Here is a 24086-nt window from a genome sequence, read left to right on the forward strand (position 1 = left end):
CTCCCTGATGGCTTGTACACCCTTTGTCTGCAGAGCTGCGAGTGGACGTGGATCAGGCAGCTCACCCACTGCCCCGCGAAGGCAGCTCTTCTGAGTACTCCAGCTCTTCTTCCAGCCCCATGGGGATCCAGACAAGGGAAGAGAGCTCGGACAGCGCCGAGGAGAACGACAGACGTAAGCAGAACCAAGCAGAGCGGGTGCCTGTATTGCCCAGCTTTGTCTAGTGAAGCTGTTGTACTTACAGATGTTTCTGTCTCTAGGTTTAGAGATTCACTTAGACGGTTCAGAAAAGGAGAAGCCGGTGATGTTACTGAACCATTTCACTTCGAGCTCTGCCAGACCCACAGCTCAAGTCTTGCCAGTGCAAAACGACGCGGGCTCCAATCCGTCCAGCCACCACGCTCTGCCCATGCAAATGATGTCAGCGGCCTCTACTCACATCACCCCCATTCGGATGCTAAACTCAGTGCATAAATCAGAGCGTGGCAATGCAGACATGAAGCTGCTTTCATCGTCTATGCATTCTCTTTTATCTTTAGAAGAAAGAAATAAAGTTTCTCCTGGATCTAGGGGCAGCATGAAAATGGACAAGAGCTTTGGAAATACAGTGGTGGATGTAATGTCTGCATCTTCTCCCCACCAGCCCTTGCAAGTGCTGTCGGGGGCTGCTGAGAACAGCTCGCCCACTTCTACTATTAACTTTGGTCCTCGAACGAAAGTCGTACATGCTTCAACTCTGGACAGAGTGATAAAAACAGCTCAGCAGCCAGGATTAATAGTAGAAACGAGTACTGCTGCCACTGTAACATCCAGCACAGTCTTCCACGTGGCTCGTCCACCCATCAAACTCCTGGTGTCTTCGTCTCTTCCTACTGATTCTGCCATTGCCGGACAGACTTCCTGCTCCAGTAATATGCAAATAACGGTGTCCCCTGCAATAATAAATCCCCGGACTGCTCTGTACACAGCCAACACCAAAGTTGCCTTTTCTGCAATGAGCAGCATGCCAGTGGCCCCAATGCAAGGCAGCTTCTGTGCAAACAGCAACGCAGCCTCCTCCAGCAGCCACCCCTCCACATCCTACGCGACCATGGCCAACCTGCCCAGCTGCCCCGCGCCCAGCTCCAGCCCCACGCTCTCCTCTGTCGCCGACAACAACTTCTACAGCAGCAGCAGCAGTAGCAGCAGCAGCAGCAGCAGCAGCAGCGGATCCGCAGGGAGCATCCCGGTACCAAACCAGAACCACCACCACCATCACCACCAGCAGCAGCAGCCGCAGCCGCCCGGGTGCATGGTGTGCAGCTCCTGCGGGTGTAGTGGGAACTGCGGATCCAGCGGTATGACCGTCAGCTACGCCAACTATTTCCAGCACCCGTTTTCAGGCCCGTCAATGTTTACTTTTCCATTTCTGCCCTTCAACCCTTTGTGTAGTAACGGCTACATCAACACGCAGCAGTACAACAGCAGCACGACCTTCCCCGTGGTCCACACCGCTTACAACAGCGGTATAGCACCGGACTCCGTGATGACCGGGCAGTCGACGTTTGCGGTACCGCCGATGCAGAACTTTATGGCAGGGACAGCAGGGGTGTATCAGGCACAGGGAATGATGGGAAACAGCAATGGTTCAAGTCACAAAAAAAACGGGAATCTCTCCTGTTACAACTGCGGGGCCAGTGGTCACAGAGCTCAGGACTGCAAACAGCCTCCGATGGATTTCAATCGACAAGGTAAAAGCAGGAGGAGGGACTGATGCAGGACGTGGCTTACACATGGAGCGCTGTGCTTAGCCAAGGGGAATGGGTGCACACCCCAAGGGATGAAGGGCGGCTGATGGCAGTGCCCTGTTGTTAACTTCTGACTTGTGTAAAGAAATCTTGTTCCTGAAAGCTGGTGGGGTTTAGCTGTATTTGCAAGTTCAACTTGGTTTTGTGCAGACCCAATGCAAGGACGAAGGGCCTAAGTAAAGCCCTGGGTCAGAACCGGGTGTTCTGCAGGGCATGTGCTGCTTTGGGAAGGGGAGAAGCTCGGAGGGAGGGAAGGAGCTTCTGTTGACAGGTCGCAGCTGAGATGTTGCTGGTTTACACCTTGTCATCCAGTCATCTTTGATTCTAACGGCAAGTTCCCCTGGATGTTTGCAAACCGAGCAGCTCTGTTCCCCCTTTCCCTTCCTCCCCAAAATAGTAACCCAAATGAAGAGTTACTGTTCAGATGCTCCTGGAGGTCCTGTGTTGGCTGCTATAATTATTTTGTAGGCCTTGTTGCTTACACAGTTACAGCCCAGGTTTCTCCAGGAGAGAGCTGAAATCCTTAATTCCAGGTGGGAAACAACAAAGAGAGAACGTTACTTTTACTGAGAGCACTTTCTAGTACCATTTTTCTCTTTTATTTGGATTGACACACTGTGTTGGGATAATTTGCATGTGGTGTAGGCCTCAAAAATGAAACGTGAACTTTCGACTGGAGGGAACCGCACTGAGGTGTTCCTTTTACACGGTGTCTTGTCTGTAGTGGGTGTCTGTATTGGGATTTGTGCGGTGCAGACAAGTATTTGAACGCTATAAGTTAACAAGTGACTTGGTTTTGAGGCAGCACTTGACAGCACTGCTAAAATGTACCTAATTAGTGGTGTTTCTGTGGATAACATTTTGATAGTGGCCGGTGGGGAGGAAGCAACACTGCCTCATCAGTCCTGATTCAGAGAAACACAGTCCAGTGTCTTTTTAAGCTGAATTTCACTTCATTAATTAAATTTCCGTTCAAATTACCCCAGATGAATTTTTGCCAGCCCTAAAACTACGTTTAAGATGGTGACTTCAACAGTGTCAAACTAAGCTTTGATTTTCAGCTTCACCAATTGCAGGCACGTTCGTCAGCTTCTTCTGCAGGTTCAGCACCGTGCTGCAAGCTGGCACTGTGCTGTAATCACACACTTAATGTTGTGTTATGTGTCTAATAAGAAGGAGTTTGGTTTAGAAAGTGCAGAGATGTAATGGATGCAAAGGGGTTGATGTTGTTTAATTCTTCTGTTTCCTCTCCCCCAGGTACGTTTAGGCTGAAATACGCCCCTCCCTCTGAAAGTCTTGACTCCACAGACTGATATTTTATCATCTGGCAAGAAAATACTGTAAGCCATGGAGATAAAAGGAGATTGAACTACAAAACTGAGACGTCCAGTTGCTGTTAAGCTTGATGTATTTTTTAATCCAAAGGTGCTTTACTTTATTAGACTAGGTAGAAAATCTAGCTTAGGGGGTGCATCAAACCCATTTTTTGATTGCCAAATTCAAGCTTGGATCTTGTTGTTGGAACGTCTGACCACGTGTCATGGGATCGATGGATGGTGGAGCTGGCCTGATGCGAGAACAACATCTGAGGTACTTTATTTTGCTGGAGCCACGTTGCCACATGTGGTCTTCCGAAGGGGAAACATCGAGCTCCAGGGCAGCTACATTCTGAGGTGGAAGCTGGGAGCAGCCATTCAGAAGGACTTTGGCACCCCTGGGCTAGGTAAAATGTCTACTTTTTTTCAAAAGTGATCAGGCACTAATCTCTGGGATTATTAAGGATTGCACTACAGAAGAATGTAAAACTCTTCGAGCTTTCTGCACTTTTAGCAGACAGTGTCACTCTGAGACCAGTGCAAGAGGCAAAGAAGTTCCAGCTGTTTAACAATTGGCACCAGCAGGCGATATGTGACTTAACCACACAATAAAAATCTGAAGTAAGTCTCTCCTTTTCCCTTCCAAAAGACACACACACGGCAGTTTCGGTTCCTTCTGGAAACAAACTTGTGCTTCACTGTCTCACTTATTACTAGATAGTGCTGGGTTCCCAGCGGTGGAATAAACTTTAGTTTCCAAGGGTCCAAGTCCCAGAGACTCCAGAGTCATAAAGGCTTCAAGGATATATTCCTGTAATACACAAAACCTTTACGTCCTGTTACTGTATATAGGTCTCTTTCACAGAAACCTTATTATTCTGCTTTTGTAAATGAATTTTAAACCATCCTAAAAGAAAATGGAAAAAAAAAAAAGAACAAAAAAAAGAACTCTGTCAGCAGAGTTTGTAAGCTTTTGCTTTACTTTATATAAAAAAAAATACCCCTTTGACTCCTACCCCGAGGCTTTTGCTACAGGATTCAGAAGTGGTAGAAGTCAAACATGTAAAAGGTAGTAAACTTCATTATTATCAAGACTTTGAAGGATTTCTTGTCAGCCTCCTTCGTTGCAATAGATTGTAGATGACTAGCTTTGGTGTTAACTACTTAGCGTACATCATTTGTGGGTGACAAATCTAAATTAGGACTCGAGAGGAAGCCAAACAAATCTTGAACTGCTAATTTGAAACAGTTTGGTCCTGTCTGGTTGAAAGAAGATACTAATCCTCATGGCTCACCCGGGGAATCTGACAGCACTAGGTGGGTGAGGCCTTCTCTTTGACATCGTAGAGATATTTCCTTACTGTAATTGGGAAGACACCTTGAAAGTCTGAAGCCTTGTTTACACTTGGAGGTGTTCCTTACACCAGTTTAAACCACACCAGGATGAAGAGCGTGTGTAGCGGTGCAGCCGGTTTCGCTTGGAAGCGAGGGAAGTTGTATTGGAGAAGGTGAAATTGGAGGGGGTGACGCAGTAGCTTGACAGCTGAGACCTTTCTGGGCCGTGATCATCGGAAAGAAATGTTCTGGGCCATCCTTCAGCCCCGTGTTCTCAGAGGGCAGTTGTCAGCCTCGTCAGAGCAGGATAAAGGAGCGTTGCCAGAGAGGCACAGCAACACGAGGTGGCCAGGAACCAGGCTCGGTCCAGGTAGCGATGTGTGGCTTGTAGTGGATTTGGCTTCATGGAAAACCCAAATCTAAATTTGCATAACGTTTGGTTTTTAAAGCAAAACGGATTAATTTTTTAATTCCTATGCAATGAAAAAGATTTGTGCATCCTCATCCCAGCTCACACGTCCCGCTGTGGAGATGCTTCCATCGCTCTGCCTGCGCTGGAGGAGGTTCCCTGAGTTCTAACCACCAACCTTCAGACCTACAACACTAAAGTGATGAAAACTGACAATGCAATTTACTTTGCCTTAATGAGCTTGAGACAGTGGTAGGAACAATCTGTCATACTGTGTTACGCGGAGGAAACGCGCAGTTTTCAGTGGTGATGTTTACTCTTTACAGCTTTGGAGGGTCTCTCCAGTGGCCTGGAACATGTGCTGAAAGCCAAACCTTTATTTTGTTTTAGGGGGTTTTTTTGGGGGGGGGCTTTTTTTTTTTTCACTTTTTTTTTTTAAACAATACTTTAAAACTGAATTGTATTTAAATAAACTGTATTTCAACACACACGTGAGTGTTACAAACCCTCTCAAAATAGCAAAAATCAACAGCAAAAAAAAAAAAAAGAGTACTAATTTCTGTACCAGTTGTGTTTTGGTTTAATGCCCAAGGCTGGGCACAGCATCTTGTCTCACATTCATCAGCGTCGAAACCGTAACGAAAGGACTGTAAAACTGAACTTCTGTCCAGCAAACTGTTTCATTCCTTTCTTCAGAGCTTTCTTTGGGATCGTTTCCTTTGTGTCGAGTTAAGGCTGATGTTTCTTAAAGTGGCTTATGTGTACTTTTAGGTAACGGTTTTAAGTGGCAAAGTCTGGTTTTAGAGTAAGTTCAACTTCAGAAGTCTCGAGTACCTTAAAGCAGCGCGAGTGTTTGATGAGCCAACAGCAATTCCCAAGCTTTCCCTACACCCAGCGGGCTGTGGCTCTGGATCCGTGAGCAAATGCTGTCCACTTTAAAGTACCAGGAACCACCAAAGTTGATAAGTCTGAACAGAGCACTTTAGTTCTGTAAAATAACCCTTACATCTGTTTTCAAAAGGCACAAATCCATCTTTTTACCCCCCAAAAGCAAGGCAGCTTGTTTTAGAATTGTAGTTCCGGCTTCACTGGCTGAAAGAACCAGTTCTTAAAACCTATTTTTATACATTGAAAGATGGGGATTTCAAAGAAAGCTATTTATTCCTGTCTGTGTCCTAGAAGGATCAAAAGAATTAGTTTTCAAATGGATTTCACTGTGGAATAGAAGTGATTTTTAAACCTAAGGAGGAAGGGAATCCCGAGTCCTCTCCTGCAGGGGCACAGAGAAGTTAGTGCCGAGTCTTCCCCTTGGGAGGAGCGAGCGCCGCGCGGTGCCATCTCAGAAGCGATTCCATTTGGGAGTGTTGGTGGTGGAAATACTGGAAATAGGATGGAATTTCCAGCAAGCTCCTCCTCGCGCTGGCAGTCTGCAAGTGAAGCGTTAATAAATAGGCCAGGCTCGATGCCCAGCAGCGGGAGGGCAAAGAGGGAAGCCTCGCTCTAGGAAGCGGGGTATGGATCAGAGCGCTCTGCGAGACCTCTCCTTCAGAGCACATTGCACTCCCCTCTTAGTGGAACCTTTTCATATCACGGTCAGTAAATCCTGGCAAATTAAGTGTCAGACTTCCAAAAATAACAGGCTGACGCTAGGCCTTTGCCATTACCCCAAATTCCATCCCGTGCTATTCCTGGCGGGCAAGCTGCAGGGTGAGGGTACTCGGAAATGAAAATGTGGCCTGGTTCCTCCCCAAAATAAACCTGACGTCATCTGAACCCCCAGCAGGTGGGTTCGCTGCCTGGTTGGTTATCGGAGGTCACGGAGACTCAGAGCTGTGTGTTTGGGGTAGTCTGGAATGCCATTAAATGAAAGGGATGTGAGCAGAGCTGGAGAGAAATCCGTGTGACAGAGCACTTCCAAAGGCCAGGAAACGCGTTGGGTGGGAGAGGCTGCAGCCTGACGACACCTCCTGTACCAAACCCTTGGAACTACCCCTTTGCTCCCTTCCATTTTTCCTAACATAAGGAAGAACCGTGTTGGTACTGAAGCAGAAAGCAAATCCTGTGTGTTTTCAAGTGCAGTTTAATAGCTTCTCTTGGACATAACTTTCCACTAGGAATGAAGGAAACTCCTGCTCCATTTGAGCCATTTCTTTTACTTCGGTCAATTCTAGTATTACAAATTGTGCATGTAACTTTATAAATATTTTAAATAGTTTTGTAAATATTTAATATTCAGCTAATTTGATTTTGAATTGTAAATGTCAAGTATTCTGGTATTGGGATTTTTATGTTTTATTATACTTTGTTAAAAGTAAAATTGTACATTTTTAGAATGTTTTTATCTGAGTAAATTTAATGTATGGAAAATAAAGAGTTAAACAGAATCCCTCTGTATTTTTCTTAATTTAAAGGGACTTCGTCTGTGTGGGGGCTTCTGCCTGGCACTTCCTTACCAGGGGCTTTTGGTTTTAATTCCTTTAATTGCTGCTGCCGTTTCTCCACCTACAGACATCTGTTTGTAAGCACAAATCTATCACGGTGCTTGCAACCACTTGGCTCCTGCCTGAGCCAAGGAAAGATGCTCTGAAAGGGTTTGTTACCAAGAGCAGCCCAACTCCAATGCCTCTCCAAGGCGGTGTTGTGGGGAGGATGAGCAGGGAAGCTCTGCCTCCTGTTGCAATAGAAGGCAGCGGCTGAGCCCCCAGGCTCGGGTCAGCCCTCGTGCACTGACTGCAGAGCAAGGCACAGGTTGGGGCAACCAAGAGGCCCCAAACCTTAAACCTGTTTAAGTAGACACCCAAACCCTGTGTCCTTAAACCTTCCATGGCCGGTACCTGGCCCGTTCCCAAGGAGCAGAGTCCTGGTTGTGAGAGCACCGGGATTCTGAAGCTAAGGGAGAGGTTGATTGAGCAGGAACAGCAAAATGGGGATATGGAAAGCCACAGCACACCATGGGCTGTACCTGGCTGTGGAGCAGAATGGTTTTACCTGTGGTTTCTCCTTCCCAAGCTGCATCCGGTGATCAGCACCAGCGCGTCCTGCACCTAAGCAAGCTGTCTAGAAATAACCACACGAGCCATAGGGAAGTTGGGATGTAATTCATCCGTATCAGCACTGTATTAAGTTTAAAAAAGCAACATTTGTACAGGAGTATCAGTCAATCACGTCGTAATTACAAGTATGGTTGTCAGTTATGAGTTAAACAATTCCTTACACAAACAAAACTAAACATAGAACAAGCTGCATTTAGAAGTTTACGCTGGAGTACAAACACAAAGAACAATAAAAAAATCCCAAGTCAGTAAGCCTTGTGAAGGAGATGCATGCAGAGAGGTGTAGGTAGTAAAAAGTGTACACCTTGCTGAGCTAGAGTGCTGAGGCGCAGTAGTATTGCTTGTTTTTCCCCCGTTATAGTAATTAGCTTCCAGAACAGATGCAGTTAGTTTACAGACACATAATATACACGAGTAATCTCATCCTGCTATGCTTCACTTGACGACGACTCTAGAGGAGAAACACCAGTCCTACATAATACCCTTCCTCTGCAAAGGCTGTCTCAGGTCAGGCCTAATGCCAGGATCTTCCCAACCCCATACAAGTGGCAGGAAACATCCGTGATGGCAAAAATGATTTGTTCATTGAGTCTGGACAGCAGCTCCTGGGCCTGAGCCGCTTCCAAAAGCCATTCTCCCTGACCCAAAACAAGTGCCAAACTGGTTAGGCAGCGTGGGCTGGTAATTCCAGTGGCAGGTCCGAGTCCGGCGCTGGGTACAACAGGAGGGGTACAACAAAGCAGTCGAGGGCCCTGCCGAGCCAATGGGAAGAACGAGGACGGGCACTGCTCGAGTCTCAGCAGGCACTGGCCCGCTCCATGGCTGGCCACACGCATCCCGGTGCTGCCAGTGGGTCCCTCCACTACCTCCTCCTCTCAAGGGAACAGCAAAACTCCAGGCTAGGGAGGGGGGAAATCTTTTGGAAGAGAGCTCATATGAAAACAGTGTTTCACTGAACACGCAGGGATTGGAAATTTCTTAACAGACTGGAGTTTTTATTTCATTGTTACCTGTCCAAGGTGTGTATTTTACAGTTAAACACGTCCTAAAACTACAATAAAGCTGTGGTGTTTGGTATGAGTATTTCAGAAACTGGCACCGTTCCTACACTTGAGGTGCCACAAAAAACAAGAGACAAAAAGAGTTGGACTCCCCCCAGCTCACCCCAAGCGCTCGCCTTAACTCGCTGCAGCACTGACACGAGTCTGATCGAGCTGCAGAAGACAAAGTTCCGCTTTGGAACATTAAAACGTATTTGCTCTCACGAGAAGCCTTCCCATTATTTGAAAAAAAAGAAAGCTTTAAGGAATCAAAGGGAGATTTTGCAAAAAACTGTCACACGAAACACTTTAGCTCCTCCCTAGTGCCTGTTTGCTTGTTAAAAGTCAATCGAGTGTCCCTTTTATTTGCAATTTGTCACATGCACAATCGGGTTCCATTCATAAAGTCCAGAAATGTAAATGTGCCTGTGTGGAATATTACAGCAGGTTTCAAAGCTGGAGGTGCTCATCTGTACTGTTTAATAGTTACAAACAAGGCAAGGTAAGATGAGACACCTGCTAAAGCAAGACTATGCTAAGGTACCGAGAGCATAGGTGACATCCATTTCTTTCCCTGGGGTGCGTGTGGAGAAGAGTGAGGGTGATGGCCAAGGGTAAACCAGAATCCTAGGCTAGAAGCCACTCGCGTGCCTTAGACAGAAGATTGCGCTCCGAAAGTCTCCTGAGAGGCATACACCATGTACAGGAACCCATCCTCATCCTTCTCGCTCTCGTACACCTCGGATATGGGTGTGGAAACGCTCACCATGCTGTGTCCGTTCACCAGGAGGAAGAACGCCTGGTTGGAGTTCAGCTGCAGGCGTCGCCTGTGGGGGGGAGCGGAGGGGGAAGGAGCGTGACAGTGGTGACTTGGCATTTCCACGCACTTTACAAAGGCTTTACAACAGATGGCAAAACAAAGTCCTTCACCACTGGCAGCAGTAAGATGTCCCCACCCAAAGCTGCTCTGCCACTGGAGAGGGTGTTTGCTTCCCACCTCGAAGTTCTACTAAGGTCACCTACTCAGTCCAGTCAGACAAATCCACTGGCAGAAGCCCTTATTCCTCTGGAAAAGCTCCACTTGACAAGGGTGTTAAAGTGAAGGGAAAAGGAGAAGCCAAGGTGATCCCTGTACAACCAGGGAACACGCAAAGCCTGTGGGCCCTTTGGCTCGCACCTTAGCTCAGCAGCATCTCACTGGAAACATAAACCCACGCTGACCTTGAGAGCTCAGTCTGAAGACAGGCAGTAAGGCCGGGCAGAGCTTCCATGTGAAGGCCCTGGGTGTTTTAAAGTCACTCTGTCATCAGCTCTGTAACAGCCTGTGTTTAACCTTCGGAGCACCTTGCGCCCTTGTCTCCTCCCTCCCAGGAGGAGCATCATGGGGAGAGCAGAGAGTGACAGACTGCACAGACTGTGGCACAGTAAACTCCTAGCTTCAGGGTTTCTCTTGGATCATTCATTCCACTTGAGGGGAAGAGGTATTTCTGCTAAGCTGCCTACTGGAAAGCAGGTTTGCAGAGAGCTCTCTGACTGCTTCATAAACCGAGTAAGCAAGAGGAGCTCAGACATGTGTCCCTGCCCATGGCAGGGGAGCTGGAACTAGATGATCTTAAGGTCCTTTCCAACCCTAACTATTGTATGATTCTGTGTGGAGGTGCGACCAAAGAAAGAAGGAAACAACAGATGAAAAGAGCTTCCTGCCACTTCTGCTCACTGCTGAGGGGCAGCGGCAGCTGGGAACAAGGCTTTATTTAGCCTCCCTGAAAAGGACCCTTCCAAACCCAAGCTCTCATCGCTTTAGGGACAGCAGGCTGGGAGAAGGCAGTAGCTACCTGAAGGCTGGGAAGGACAGGCTTTGCTAGGCACAAGAAGGGCTGGCGAAGGACCAAGTCCAGCTGGTACCAAGTTATCTATTAACAATAAAGCCAAAGCAAAATGGAAAAATCCTTCAGATTCCTGTTGACCTTTTTGCCCAGGGCCTTTAATGTGCATGAGAAATTCTGGAAAACTTAAGCAATTTGGATCATGCTTCCAAATCCCTATCTCACTTTCTTACTCGTGTAAGAGCTGGGATTTGTTTGCCACGGACAGTTTCTGTACAAGCCCTGGAGGCACGGGATTGTTTGGACAACTCTCAGTTTTTATAGTTTGTGGCCTCCATGAACCAGCTCCGGGCTACACCGTGACCAATAAAAAGCAAACTCTGGTTTGCTGCTAACTTCCAAGTTTACCACTTGAGAACTCTTACTAATCAACTACTCCTTCTAAGCCAGGAGAAGTGCACTTCTAGCAGAATTTCTTACCACAGTTTTAGACCACACAACTACCACTCCATGCCTATTTCCCCTTTGACTTTCATTGCATGCAAAGCTCAAACACACAGAGCGGAGCAGTCTTCAAGCCGGAGTCTGTGCAAACAGCTGGGACAAAAAGACGCTGGTCTGAAGGGGGGTTTTTTCAGGCCTCGACACCATCATTGAGGGAAACCTCTGAATTTCAGGATCAAAGGGAGCCAACATCAACCCCGAGCAATAGCTCAGAGCTCTGGCTGTGTGCCCACACTCCCCTCCAGTGGGGGGAAAAGGCAAGCACTCCAGAGAGGGACTCCCAGGACGAACACTGGGAAGGCAGCCTAAAATAGCCAAGCGAGAAGCACTGAAGCCCTGGGCCAGAGGCACCCATGTTAGGCAGGGATTCATGGCCCCACACTCTCTCCTACATCTCTGGGAGCCAGTTATTTCTCTTGAAAGCAGACTAACAGTAATTTTCAGAGGTTTGCTGGTTTTTTCCCCAGCAAAGCCAAAGGAAAAACATCAATTTGTCCTAGTGATGATACCAAGGGCTCATTAGATTAATCTTCTATTTATTGTTCCCAAATGCATACACCAGGTGGGGAATTAACAAAGAAACATAATCTTAGGCTGATGCAGCTTACACTGAAACCAAAGCATATTACCTGATAATTTTGATTAGCTCGCTCATGTTAACATGATCTGGCACCAGGAACTTGGTTTTATCCAAAACTGGAAGCTGCTTCTCTCCCTTGTACCTTTCAATGATCACCTAAGGAGAAACACAAAAAGAAAGGAGCAGAAGATGTGAAAGGCAGAAGTGGTGTCTGGTGCCTTCATCACCCCCCTCCATTCTAAACACAGCAAAGTACAAGCATTTATGCCTGAACTCCATTTCTCCTCATCTGTGAATGCAGCCTCTCACATCTGAAAAGCAACAGTTACAAGTATCTTCATGTGCTGTTCTTGTTCTGTTCACAAGAGTCACTGCACAAAGGGGGAACAAACAGGGATTTAACAGCACACATCACAGCTTCAGTGCAGTTTTAGAACAGCTCATTTGCTGGAATCATTTAATCTAGCACTGAATTACCCAGCAACAAGGAAACCCAGTAAAAGATAAAGCACGCTTCACTCTAACACATTACAGTGGCTGACTAGGGACTTTGGCTGCTATAGAAGCCTGCAAATTCAAGCAGTTTTCACTAGAATTTCTCCAGTTTAAGACCTTCTCTTTCTAAGAACTACACTTCCAGATTAGTATGTGATTCCATTCACCTCCCCTGGTTACTCTAACACACGAGAGAAAGCTACTTTTGAACACTATAAAGCCTCAAAGGAGAGAACTTTCTCCTCCTTAATCTCAAGACAGCACACTTAGGAACCACTAATTCCATCCAGATTGCTAGGTAGTAACTACTGAATTCACAAGGAAGTTGCAGATTTGCCAATTTAAGCAGCACCCTGCCCAGCAACTGTATATAGTTCCTGCTTTTAAGAAATGATCTCAGAATTCGTGCACTCCTGTTTCCACAGCCATTTGGGGTTTGTTGTTTTTAAAGCAACGGTAGCAACGTGACACCATCCTCTTGGATCATTTCCATGCTCACGGGGCCTGGCTGTGTGGATATTCAGAATCTGCTCAGGTGAAGAGATAGCAAGCCAATTTAATTATTTCAGACAAAGGCTTCCTTATAGCAGTGTAAACAAATGCTGGCTCATTCTGGGAGAAAATACACCACTGTTTTTAAAAAAGGCAGATCGTAACCAATAGATAGTATTTCCAGTGGCAAAACAAAGGATGTTTACAGCATGGGGAGATTTACCAGCTAGCGTGACACTGACATCTTATCTCATGCAGAACTGCTAATGATAATAATGAGGCAATGACCCAAGTCAGGACACGGACAAGCAACCCCAGCAAGCCTCCAGAGATCCCAGCAGGCCTCTGCCATCGCTGGCAGTCTGCATCACTGCATCTTCACCAAGTCGGTTAGGTCCCTCTGAATTTTTGCTGGTAGTATGTCCATGGCTGACTTAAAAGGAGAGCTTTGCTATAAACCAGTGGCTTTTCATCTGAGGTCACAGAGCTTGGGGACTACTGCGAAGTGATCTGTGAAAGGTGGGTGAAAAAGCAATCTTCTGTCAGGAAAGATTTGTTAGGAAAGGGCCTTTTGGGAAAACTGTGCATTCCAGAAAAGTCAAAAGATCTCTTTTGACTGCAAAATAGAACTTGTTCCCATGCCCAACGGCACAGTAAAACAGCAGCAGCAGCTTCAAGATGAAATAGCTTTAAAGCTGAACAGAAGCTGAAAACTTTTTGGTTTCTACTTGACGTGGAGGCAACAACTGCTTTGTTAATGAACGTGTACTGAAGCGCAGTTTGCAAGCAGTCTGTTCATAGCAGAATTTCCACTCACAGGGATCATCAGCTCTCACCACTAAGTACCAAAGGCTGAGGCATCCAATACAGTTCTCTCTTCCACCCCCCAAGATCTCCTAACACCTACCCTCTTCCAGCCATAAACATTTATTGCTTACTGTGGTGACAGCCATCACACAAAGCCCACCAGCCGCAAAGAACTCATCAGCAATAGAACACGATCAATGCCTTTTGCTTCCTAGGATGCTTTACTTTGCATTTGTAACCTCTAGGGTGCCATAAATGAAAAAAAAACAAAAATTCAGGCAACATTTGGAGCTGACCAGCCAAAGAAGAATAAGAAGGTGAGGCCTGATCTTCTATTTTAGGTGAGGTGGAAGGGTTTGACAGCCAAGCAGCATTTCTGGACTCTGAAGGCAAGCCCATTTCCCGGAAGACAAGCATTTCTGTCCCTCTCAGCACAGCGTGGTGATGAAAGGTGGATCTGCCTCTACATTACTGTGTATTCTCCCTGGTTAGCCCCTGCAGACTCTTCTTTTGGAGAAGAAAAATACTGAGGAGAGCTGAACACTCAGGAGAATCTCAGAGCTCAGCCGGGGTGTGGTTTTCTTTGAAGTTACAACACGCAGCAGCAATACACAGGAAACCCCACTTCCTCCAGTCCCAGCTAGCACCTTGCCCTGCTACTCTGACTGCTGGTTCTGAATCCAGGTTTAGTGACCCTGAGTGGCCCAACTTTCACCTGCTTGGATAGCTCTTTTACAGGTTTCTAACTACTAAAAAGAATATGCAACTGGAAATTGAAGTGAAAAATGAAAAGAACCAGACTTACTGGTATTTTAGTTGGGTGCTGCTCTCGAATCAGTCGTACATCTTCCACTCTTTGCTCTGCAAGAGATTTAAAAAAAGTCTGGTTTACATCCACACTTAATGGTGTTATTGCCTTATTTCTCTACCAGTGAAGAGGGGGACTGCATGTTAGCAAAAGCAAATTCAGGCAAAGCAGTTTTCAAATGGAACAGCACTGTCACAAGTAAAACCTCTCCTGTGACAGACGACACTTTGCTCTTTAACCTAAGGTGACAAGTACTGCATGCATGCTACCTGGAACTCCTAGAAAGCATCGAAGCAGACAGGTTCCTCCCCACATCCCCGTCATTTCCTGCCCACTAAAGCAGACACTTAATCTCATAAATTTATGGCACCGAATTACACCACCCAAGTTAATTACTAAGTATTCTGTAAGATTTCTGTGAGATCCCAGAAGAAGAAATAGTCAACAACTACGTGAGAGCTGAGACCAGCCAAAGCCTGGCAGCATCAGCTTACCCCGTGCGTTCTAGCATTACCAAATTACAGTTTTCTGGTTTGATTATGCTGCACCCATTGTTGCAGAAGCCGTTGGTAGGTTCTTCTGTACCTAAACATTGCACTGCTCCCTGTGCCAGTTTTCAGGATAAAGTTCATCTCTCCTCAGACATAAATATTAATAGCACAGATATTATAAACCAGGCTAAAGTACATGTCCCAGGCAAAGTAAACAGGCACAGTCGCTTTTAGAGGCAGTTGCATCTGCTTATACTTTGCCTACTTTCAGATTCAGCAAACTCAGTTGTAACCTCTCTAGTCCTTTTCAGCAGGTCAGGGCTTTCCAGGCCATCTCCATCTTATAAACACCTCTCAGCAAGGAGATTTAATGTTGCATCACAGCTTTAACAGACACTCAGCTAGGGAGACGTGCTTCTCGTGGAAGAGGAAGAGCTTAGATCAGCACCCATCAGCCCAACTCGTTGCTAATGCATAGGACACATTACCTGTCCCGTCACTCAGCAGCGACATCACTCAGCTCTCCATTAGTCTGTGTTAAATGTGGGTGCATGAAATACATCCGTGTGCCTTTTTACAGGTCTGGTTAAGGAAATGCAACTCACGTGAATCACGGTTTTGAGCTGGAGATGAATCAGGCTGAACTAAGGCAAGGAGCATGCAAAGCCTTCACCTGACTGCAGCACTGAGAACCTGAAAGCCATCCTGCTTCTCACCCCACGGCACGAGCCACGCTCTTACAGACCAGCATTAACACTTCAAGGACAGAGACAGAGATTACTAGCTAATTAAAATACTTTCTAAGATTAACCAGAAACATTAGAGATACGGCGAGTGAATGAGACCAACTGTCAACCTAGCAAGCACAGGGAGGTTCGATTAACTTTGCAGCTGAAACAGGTTTGTCCACAGCAATGTTATTCAGCAGGACTCCCTGGAGTAGCAGGAACATAAACCGGACAAATCATTGAGATTATTGTATATGGTGTGTTCAAAATCAGGCTTCAGTCAGCCACAGATAAACACTGTTCTCTGACGACATTAGTTGCAGTGGCAACTGCTTGGCTGCCATCCTAGCTGAACTTAATACCTGCAATAGAGGCTGCTGACAGGCGATGGGGTCAACAACAGTTTTGGAGGACTCCAAGAAAAGGGGCAGCTTAAAACCAGAACTCGTTAGATTGAAATTCTCACTGCTTCTATACAGAGAATGGCTTATGTTCAACTGAAAGCAAAGGGTGGGCACAGCAGAAAGCTCTCTTAAGCAGCTTGCCTTTAACCCAAAGGCAGAAGGAATAGGAAATCTGGATCAATTACTTCCACCAATTCAATTTTACGTAAAGGATTTTATACTTCACACAGAAATAGGTTACGCTGCCAGTTCGTGTTACCCTCAGAGCATTTCAGCTACCTCACTGACTCACATGAACAGATACTGAGCTGTTTTGTTGCTTTGGTCCCATCCTAAGCACAGAAAGAAGTGTTCGCACCACTCTATCAAGGCTGTTCCTTCTAGAAAGGGACTAATCTCATTTCCCCAGCCATCATTACACAGCTCTTTTCGATGCCTTGATAGTTTTCAGTAACTAAATGGAGACAGGAGGCATACAACCCAGCCCACTCGTGGCTCCCCGCGTAGAGAATTCCTCATCCTGCGCCAAGTACCAAACTGCAAGTGGAGCTTAATTCTCCTGTCAATAGCACAGACACGACCGGACGCTGAGCAGACACGTCAGGAGGTACAGGCAGGCCTAGCTCCTGGCACACAACATAAAGTGATGCTTCCTGGCTCCTGGGAATTTTGCAGTCGATAATGGATGATGTGGAGAGGCCACCTCCTCACCCCAAGCCCCTCTCCCAACGCAGAGCTCTCCCTGGCACAGCACCGTGTTCACCTCCATACCTCGCTCACCCCTCCGGACAGCCGAAACAGAGCCCTGGCAAAAGCTCCCAGGCTTGCCCACCTTGCCGGGGAGCGGAGCCCAGCCCGGGGGTTGTTTCCATCTCAGTGCCGAGCAGGGCGGTGACTCCCCTTCCGCCCCAGCACCGGAGACACCGCGCAGCGCTCGGCGGAGCGGCACGGCGACGCCGGCCTGTCACGGCCGGTGACCGGGACAGGGCGGACGGGCCCGCTCCGGCCGCTGAGCCCCGCTGTCTCCGCTGTCAGCAGGAGCCAGCCCCGTTCCTGGGCTGCCCGGGGATCTCCGCGGCTCCTACAAAGACCTGCCCCATCCCCACCTCGCCGATCCCTCCACCCCGCAGCCAGGACAGCAGCCGCCGGCCTGCCCCTCCAGCAAGGAGGCCCGGAGGGCGCCGGGGCAGCCGGCGGGCCCTGTCAGCCACCCAGCCCCACTGCGTCCCTTCCCGGGGGACTCACCGAAGCTGCGGCGCTGCTTGAAGCTCTTCTCCGAGGGCATGTCGGCGGCTGCTCGGCCCCAGGCCCGGCGGCGGCTCTGCACGGCGGCGGCGACAACCCGGAGTGCCGGCGCCCGCCCCCCGCCGCCGCCACCGGCGACTTCGCCGTCAGCTGACTCCGCGCGTCACGGCGGGGCGGGGCGGGCACGGGGACGGCGACATCTTTGGTGTGGCGGGACGAGCCGCCGCCGCCGCCGCCGCCGCCGCCGCGAGCCTCCGAGCCGTGCGGTGTGCCTGCTCGGCCGCACAGCCGTGGCTGCCGCAGAGAGCACTGCACTATGCCTCCTCCGTGACACACAGGCATGGCCGCCTCTAAGAGCACTGACACTGCACCGCTTTAGCCATGGCTGCCTCAGGGCACCCTGCCCCTATACCCCCTCAGTGACACACAGCCATGGCCGCCTCAGAGCACCCTCCCAGTGTATCCCCTCAGTGACACACAGCCATGGCCACCTCAGAGAGCCCTGCCGCTGTACCCCCACAGCCATGGCTGCCTCAGAGCACCCTACCACTGTACCCTCTCAGTGACAGACGGCCATGGCTGCCTCAGAAAGCTCTGCCACTGTACCCACACAGCCATGGCCGCTTCAAGGGAGCACTGCCAGTGTACCCCTCACCCGTTGCCACCTCAGAGAGCCCTGCTACTGTGCCCCTCAGCGACACACAGCCATGGCCACCTCAGAGCACCCTCCCAGTGTATCCCCTCAGTGACACAGCCATGGCTGCCTGAGAGAGCCCTGCCACTGTACCCGCTCAGTGACACAGCCATGGCCGCCTCAGAGAGCCCTGCCACTGTACCCCCTCAGTGACACACAGCCATGGCTGCCCCTAAGAGCCCTGCCACTGTACCCCCCCAGTGACACACAGCCATGGCCCCTAAGAGCCCTGCCACTGTACCCTCTCAGCCATGGCTGCCTCAGAGAGCCCTGCCACTGTACCCCCTCAGCAACACACAGCCATGGCCACCTCAGCCCTGCCAGTGTACCCCTTCAGTGACACACACCCATGGCCGCCTCTCTGTACCCCCTCAGCCATGGCCGCTTCAAGGGAGCACTGTCAGTGTACTCCTCAGCTGTTGCCACTTCAGAGAGCCCTGCCACTGTGCTCCTCAGCAACACACAGCCATGGCCACCTCAGAGCACCCTGCCAGTGTGTCCCCTCAGTGACACACAGCCATGGCTGCCTCAGAGAGCTCTGCCACTGTACGCTCTCAGCCATGACCGCCTCAGAGAGCCCTGCCACTGTACCCCCGCAGTGACACACGGCCATGGCTGCCGCTAAGAGCCCTGCCACTGTAACCTCTCAGCCATGGCTGCCTCAGAGAGCCTTGCCACTCTACCCCCTCAGTGACACACAGCCATGGCCATCCCCAAGAACCCTGCCACTGTACCCCCCCAGTGACACACACCCACGGCCACCTCTCTGTACCCCCTCAGCCATGGCTGCTTCGGGGGAGCACTGCCACTGTAACCCCTCAGCTGTTGCCACCTTAGAGAGCTCTGCCACGGTACCCCTCAGCGACACAGCTATGGCCACCTCAGAGCACCCTGCCAGTGTATCCCCTCAGTGACACACAGCCATGGCCGCCTCAGAGACCCCTGCCACTGTACCCCACAGACATGGCTGCCTCAGACACACAGCCATTGCAGCCTCAAAAAGCTCTGTCACTGTACGCCCTCAGCAACACACAGCCCTGGCCACCTCAGCCCTGCCACTGTACCCCTTCAGTGACACACAGCCATGGCCACCTCAGAGCATCCTGCCAGTGTACCCCCTCAGCGACACAGCCATGGCTACCTCAGAGAGCCCTGCCACTGCAGCCCCACAGCAAAAACACAGCCATGGCTGCCTTAGAGCCTCCTGCCAGTGTATTCCCTCAGTGACACACAGCCATGACCACCTCAGAGCGGCCCTCCATGTCCCCCCTTAACAATATATGCTCTTAAGTGACTTTGCCTCCATGCAGAGATGCAAGTTGAGTGATTTACCTTCATTTTGCCTCCGCCATCCACAGGCATGACTATGAGGAGGCCGTGGTAAAGTTTATGTTCAGGGAACAACATTTTAGGAGCACGTGTCGCAATTCCCTTCGAAACCCACCGCCCGGTCTTATGGGGTTTGTCAAGAATTGATTAGATCACAAACCATTTCAGTCGCAAGCCAACTTTGCTTGTATTCATCCTGCAGATAACTGCATCGTGATTAAAAATGCCCAACTGTTTCCTCCTTTAGCAGCTTTCTTACACAAGCTGTTGGCTGTAGAATTTCAGCTGCCTTTCTTTCTCTTTCTCTCACATATGTTCCCGGCTCCGTGTTTTGAAATACAAGAATGATTTTGCAGCAATAGGGCTACACAATCTAGCCTTACAATCCAACTTCTGTGGCTGAAGGGACCGGGAATTGCAGCTAGCAGTATCCTTATGAGTATAGGGAGAAGGACCATTTTCTAATCAGCGTAGAGATTATCAGGGTTTTTTCATTTTTGGGGGTGGAATGATGCATTGAAGTTAAGAGCGATGCTGTGCTCACATGCTGGAATGAGTGTTCATCACATAATTGTGTGATTCAGGGTCATCCAGTTCCGGTGCCTGTATAATTATAAGATGAGGCTATTAAAGATGTGATTAATCCAGGAAAGAAAAACAGCCCTAAGGTCTATGAATGCTCTCTCCATCACATCACTGTCCAGGGACAGCAGGCGAGACACTGTGAATGATCATCAAAAGGCTGATACATCTGAAACTTAAACTAACAATCCCAAGCTTTTGTTTTAACAGAATTCTTTCTTTTTCAAACAACTACCTTTTAAAACACGTTTTCTGGGAGGAATAAATTCCACTACGGTCTCGGAATTGTATCTCAGGGGCTGCCTGGCTCTGCGGCCAGGTTGGATGGGTCTTTGAGCAACCTGGTCTAGTGGAAGGCATCCCTTGCCTGTGGCAGAGGGTTGGAATTGGATGAGCTTTAAGGTCCCTTCCAACCCAAACCATTCTGTGATTCTATGATAAGCCCTGGAGAAATCACATAGCATTGTTTTTTGGGTGGACACTCCCAGTGGCAGGCTGACAGTACTGAGCACTGCATGTCGCATGGTTTCCGTCCACACTACCAACTGTTAGCAGGGCTGCAGCTCAGGCTGAAAGCATCCATATGGTGCCTAGGAAGAGCCACAATCAGAGTATCTGCTGACAGGCTGGGCTATCACATTTTCCACTCATAAATAATCTGCAGAGACTGTGAGAAGGAAAACTTACATCCATACCAAGACTGACTTGACCTTTCTCTCCTCATGTCAGCCTTCGCCTGTGTCTGTGTGTCGACAGCACAGACAGTTGGTGAGTCTGGATTTGAGAAAGGTGTTAGGCGCAGTTGGAATGACAGAATGGACGTAGCCTTTGGGACCACCCAAATTCCCCATCCCTAGTGAGAAAATCCTGCTTTTGCTTCAAACTTGGTGACTACGCTGGAACAAAGCCCTTTAAAGATCTAGCCCGCGGAGCATTTTTATTCTAGTCTTAGAACACTTTACAAAGCACTTACTTAGCCTGAAAAAGAGAAGACTTAACTGAAAGGAGACATTATATCATCTTCAAATATGCAAAAGGTTGCTGCAAAGCAGGAGGGAATTAGTTCTTCTCTGCATGCAGTGAGTCTAGGACAAGAAATAGTGAGCTTACATCTTGGAAAAGGCAATAGAAATTAGACATTGGGTTAAGGGTAAAAATAGTTGAGCACCGGAACAAATTGCCTAGGAAGGCAGTGGAATAGTCACCATCAGATATGTTTGTTTAACAAGAAATTAGTAAAACATCTGTTCTGAAGAGATTAGGGAGAATTGTTTTTATCTCAGGGAGAGGGATGGGGTAAACAATCTCTTACAACACCTGTCAGCCCTAGTTTTTCATGAAGCAAAAGAGATGTGATTTGCCCAAACTTATGAAACAGGTTAGAGAACAAGCTGGATTTGGATTCCATCTCAGATTCTCGTATCTGAACCCTACACAGCAGGCTATACCAAATCCAAAGCCGAAAAAAAGCACCAGGTTTTCCCAGCTGTTCTCTCTTCCACAAGGTTGGTTTCGGGGTTTGTTTTTTTTTTTCTGTTAAAAGCCAGCATGAAACCCAAACCATAGCTGATATTTGTAGCATTTCCCTGGGGAAAAACTCCCACTTTTCCTTCTTTTTTTACATATAAGCTGCTTCACAACAAAGTGAGTGTATTTCACAGTCAGAATTATAAACCATCCCCTCACTTCTCCGGTACAACAGAACTGAAGAGCCTTTTTACAGTGAATAGACAAAGCTGTTCCTCTGCAGTGCTACACCCTTGCTGGAAGACAGCACTTTAGTGTCTAGGGCTATTAGCTCAGCAGCTGTCAGCAGTATTAAATTCACCAGAAACACAGAGAGAAAACACTCACAAAATAAAAGGAAGGACAACTGTGCTGAGAGTAACTTGCATTTAAACCTGAATCAAAATACCTTCCCTCAGTTATTTTCTCATGAATTGTTCTTATTGATCTAGCTCAGGTAAAGATCAATGTGGGCCTTGATTTTCTAACACAGTGTGCAAGCATTACCCAGCTACTGTTGGAGGTTTTGAGGCAGAATAAGATTGTAGTGAATTGTTTGCAATGCCTTAAAATAACTCTCCTGAGAAGTTTTAATCTTAAATTTGTCCTCAGATGGTGACTACCCTGTGAACAAATTCCCAAACTTCATATTTCTCTGTGGAAGTCACCTTTGGTGTCAGGAGAACTCTAGCAAAGAAGTGATGAGAATGGCGAAATTTCTCTCTTTTGGGGGGATATAAAAATGTAATTTGAGAAAAGTGCAGCTCAAGAAACCACTTGAAGAACATTTTCCATATGTGGGTTTTCTCTGAGGTCTAACAACAGATAAGCTGTCCCTAAGATAAGCTGTTCCCCAGTGGGAACGTTGACTCTCTCTCCTCTATCTGGCCACATATTTCACAAGACTTCTGGAATATAACACTTTTGAGATTAATAGACAGATGCTTTTTTGGATGATAAACCCAAACTAACACACAGACTTGTGCAATGTCATCGCAAAACCACCATTTTCTTAGATGTTTGGCTAAAAACTCATTGCACTCCTCCTGCAAGAAGTATTGCCTAAGAGATCATTGCCATGTGCCATAACTCTTGCATCAGGTACTGCTGCTGTTGCTGTTCCAGCAAACATTTCTTGGCTTCAGGATCACCTTTTAAATGGGAGCCATTCGTTTCACAAGGAAAGACAGTAAATCAGTTGGTGTAAGCAATAACAACTTATGTTTATGTACTACCTGTCGCTCAAATAAGTACATAACCTCTTGGCAAGCAGTAACAACAGCATGAGTGCGGGAGTCATAGCACGGAAATTGTGGAATAATACAGCATGCAACAAAGTTTTCCAGTGATTTTTAATACTCCCAGGATTTAAGCAATTCCACGCACATTCAAACATTAACTGAGTACTACGCCGCCTGTAGCTTCAGTAAACACCCTCCTTATTTACATCGTGAGAAACTGAGACACGTGGAGGTTCAGTGAGCTGCCTGTGATTGCACAACCATTGCTCAGCAGCCGACCCAGTAACAGCATCTCAGACACCTGACTGCGTGTCCCGTGGTCTGTCCTGGACAGGATAATGCTTCTGCGAACTGAGCTGCCAGAAGTGTTGGGCACAATGAAATTGTTCAGGCTGGACCGTGGCCAAAGCTGAAAGAACAACAACTGCTTCTAGCAAGAGTGCTGTAAAGTCTTTGGTGACCCCAGGCACTCATGACCACAGCTGATCAATTAGGATTGACTAATACCACATTGCGAGGACAGTGTGTTGAAGAAAGAGCATACTCTCTTTCATAAAGAGAAGGCACCGAGCTCAGCTCTAAAGCAGAAGGATGCAAAACGCTTCCTGAGTCATCTGCAGCATTTTCTGCAGTGCTCTGGATTTTCCCTGAAGAGCCCAGTCTGTCCACTAATCAGTTTATCCTGCAAAATCAATGTCCAGACATAAAGGAAAAAGGTAGGAAAAACACTGAAATAAAGGATGAGAAGAGCAATTTTCCAGCTTATAAAACAAAGAAAGAATATCTGAGAGGAGAATATGTACATCAGAAAAACCAAAGCAAAATTCTTTGGTCTTTCTATAGAAATATTCTCTCTTCGAAGTGTCCTGCCTCCAATGGTGCTTATTACAAAGCAGAAATCTCACTGCAGGCTTATGCCAAAAACTATGCTGCAAACACTTCATGTGGCAAAGAGGGCTTGCAAAGAGGGTTTGTTCATCTGTCTCAGCCTCTCTTGCCATACTTTTCTGTCCCTCTTGCCAAATGGAAAATAAATAATTCTCTCCTAGCTGTTCAGGTTATAATTGGCTGGATATGCCATCAGCTGGCTCATCCCTGCTCAGAGGCTGGGAAGGCGTAAACACTTCCAGGATTACAGAAAATGAGGACACTAACCCTGGGACCAATCCAAAGCCCTTTAGAGTGAGCGTGGAGACTAATTGACTATAGCGGGAGCTGCATCAGCTCCTTAATTGCTGAAGGGAAATGTAACAATAAAATTTTCTCCTTTTGGTACATCTTTCTTTTTTGTTTTGTTTTATATATATTTTTTTTTTTAAGAGCCCTATGGTAATGGCTTCAAACTGCCTGCCTGGAACAGCAGGACTGGAAAGCTCTGGGCTATTACTCGGGTGATGTTTACAAAGGAAGGTGC

At 47.7% G+C, this 24086-nt stretch overlaps 2 protein-coding genes across 2 annotated transcripts in view; one reads left to right on the forward strand and one right to left on the reverse strand.

Annotated features, from left to right (window-relative positions):
- Positions 1–7231, forward strand: part of LOC115619907 (zinc finger CCHC domain-containing protein 14-like) — a 54161-nt gene extending 46930 nt beyond the window's left edge. The window contains exons 11-13 of the mRNA XM_030512906.1: positions 34–174; positions 261–1730; positions 3045–7231. Of these exons, the coding sequence (XP_030368766.1) occupies positions 34–174; positions 261–1730; positions 3045–3100 (1667 nt within the window). The 3' untranslated portion in view covers positions 3101–7231. The remainder of the gene's footprint in view (positions 1–33; positions 175–260; positions 1731–3044) is intronic.
- Positions 7232–7926: 695 nt separating this feature from the next.
- On the reverse strand, positions 7927–17472 carry LOC115600588 (microtubule-associated proteins 1A/1B light chain 3B-like). The gene is made up of 4 exons (XM_030469739.1): positions 17321–17472; positions 14450–14505; positions 11900–12006; positions 7927–9767 (listed from the first exon to the last, which is right to left on the reverse strand). Exons 1-4 carry the CDS (start codon positions 17358–17360, stop codon positions 9593–9595), a joined length of 378 nt encoding a protein of 125 aa, XP_030325599.1. The 5' UTR covers positions 17361–17472; the 3' UTR covers positions 7927–9592.
- Between the last annotated feature and the right edge of the window lie 6614 nt (positions 17473–24086).

The sequence above is a fragment of the Strigops habroptila genome, chromosome Z, assembly GCF_004027225.2.
Source record: "Strigops habroptila isolate Jane chromosome Z, bStrHab1.2.pri, whole genome shotgun sequence".
Lineage (NCBI taxonomy): Eukaryota > Metazoa > Chordata > Aves > Psittaciformes > Psittacidae > Strigops > Strigops habroptila.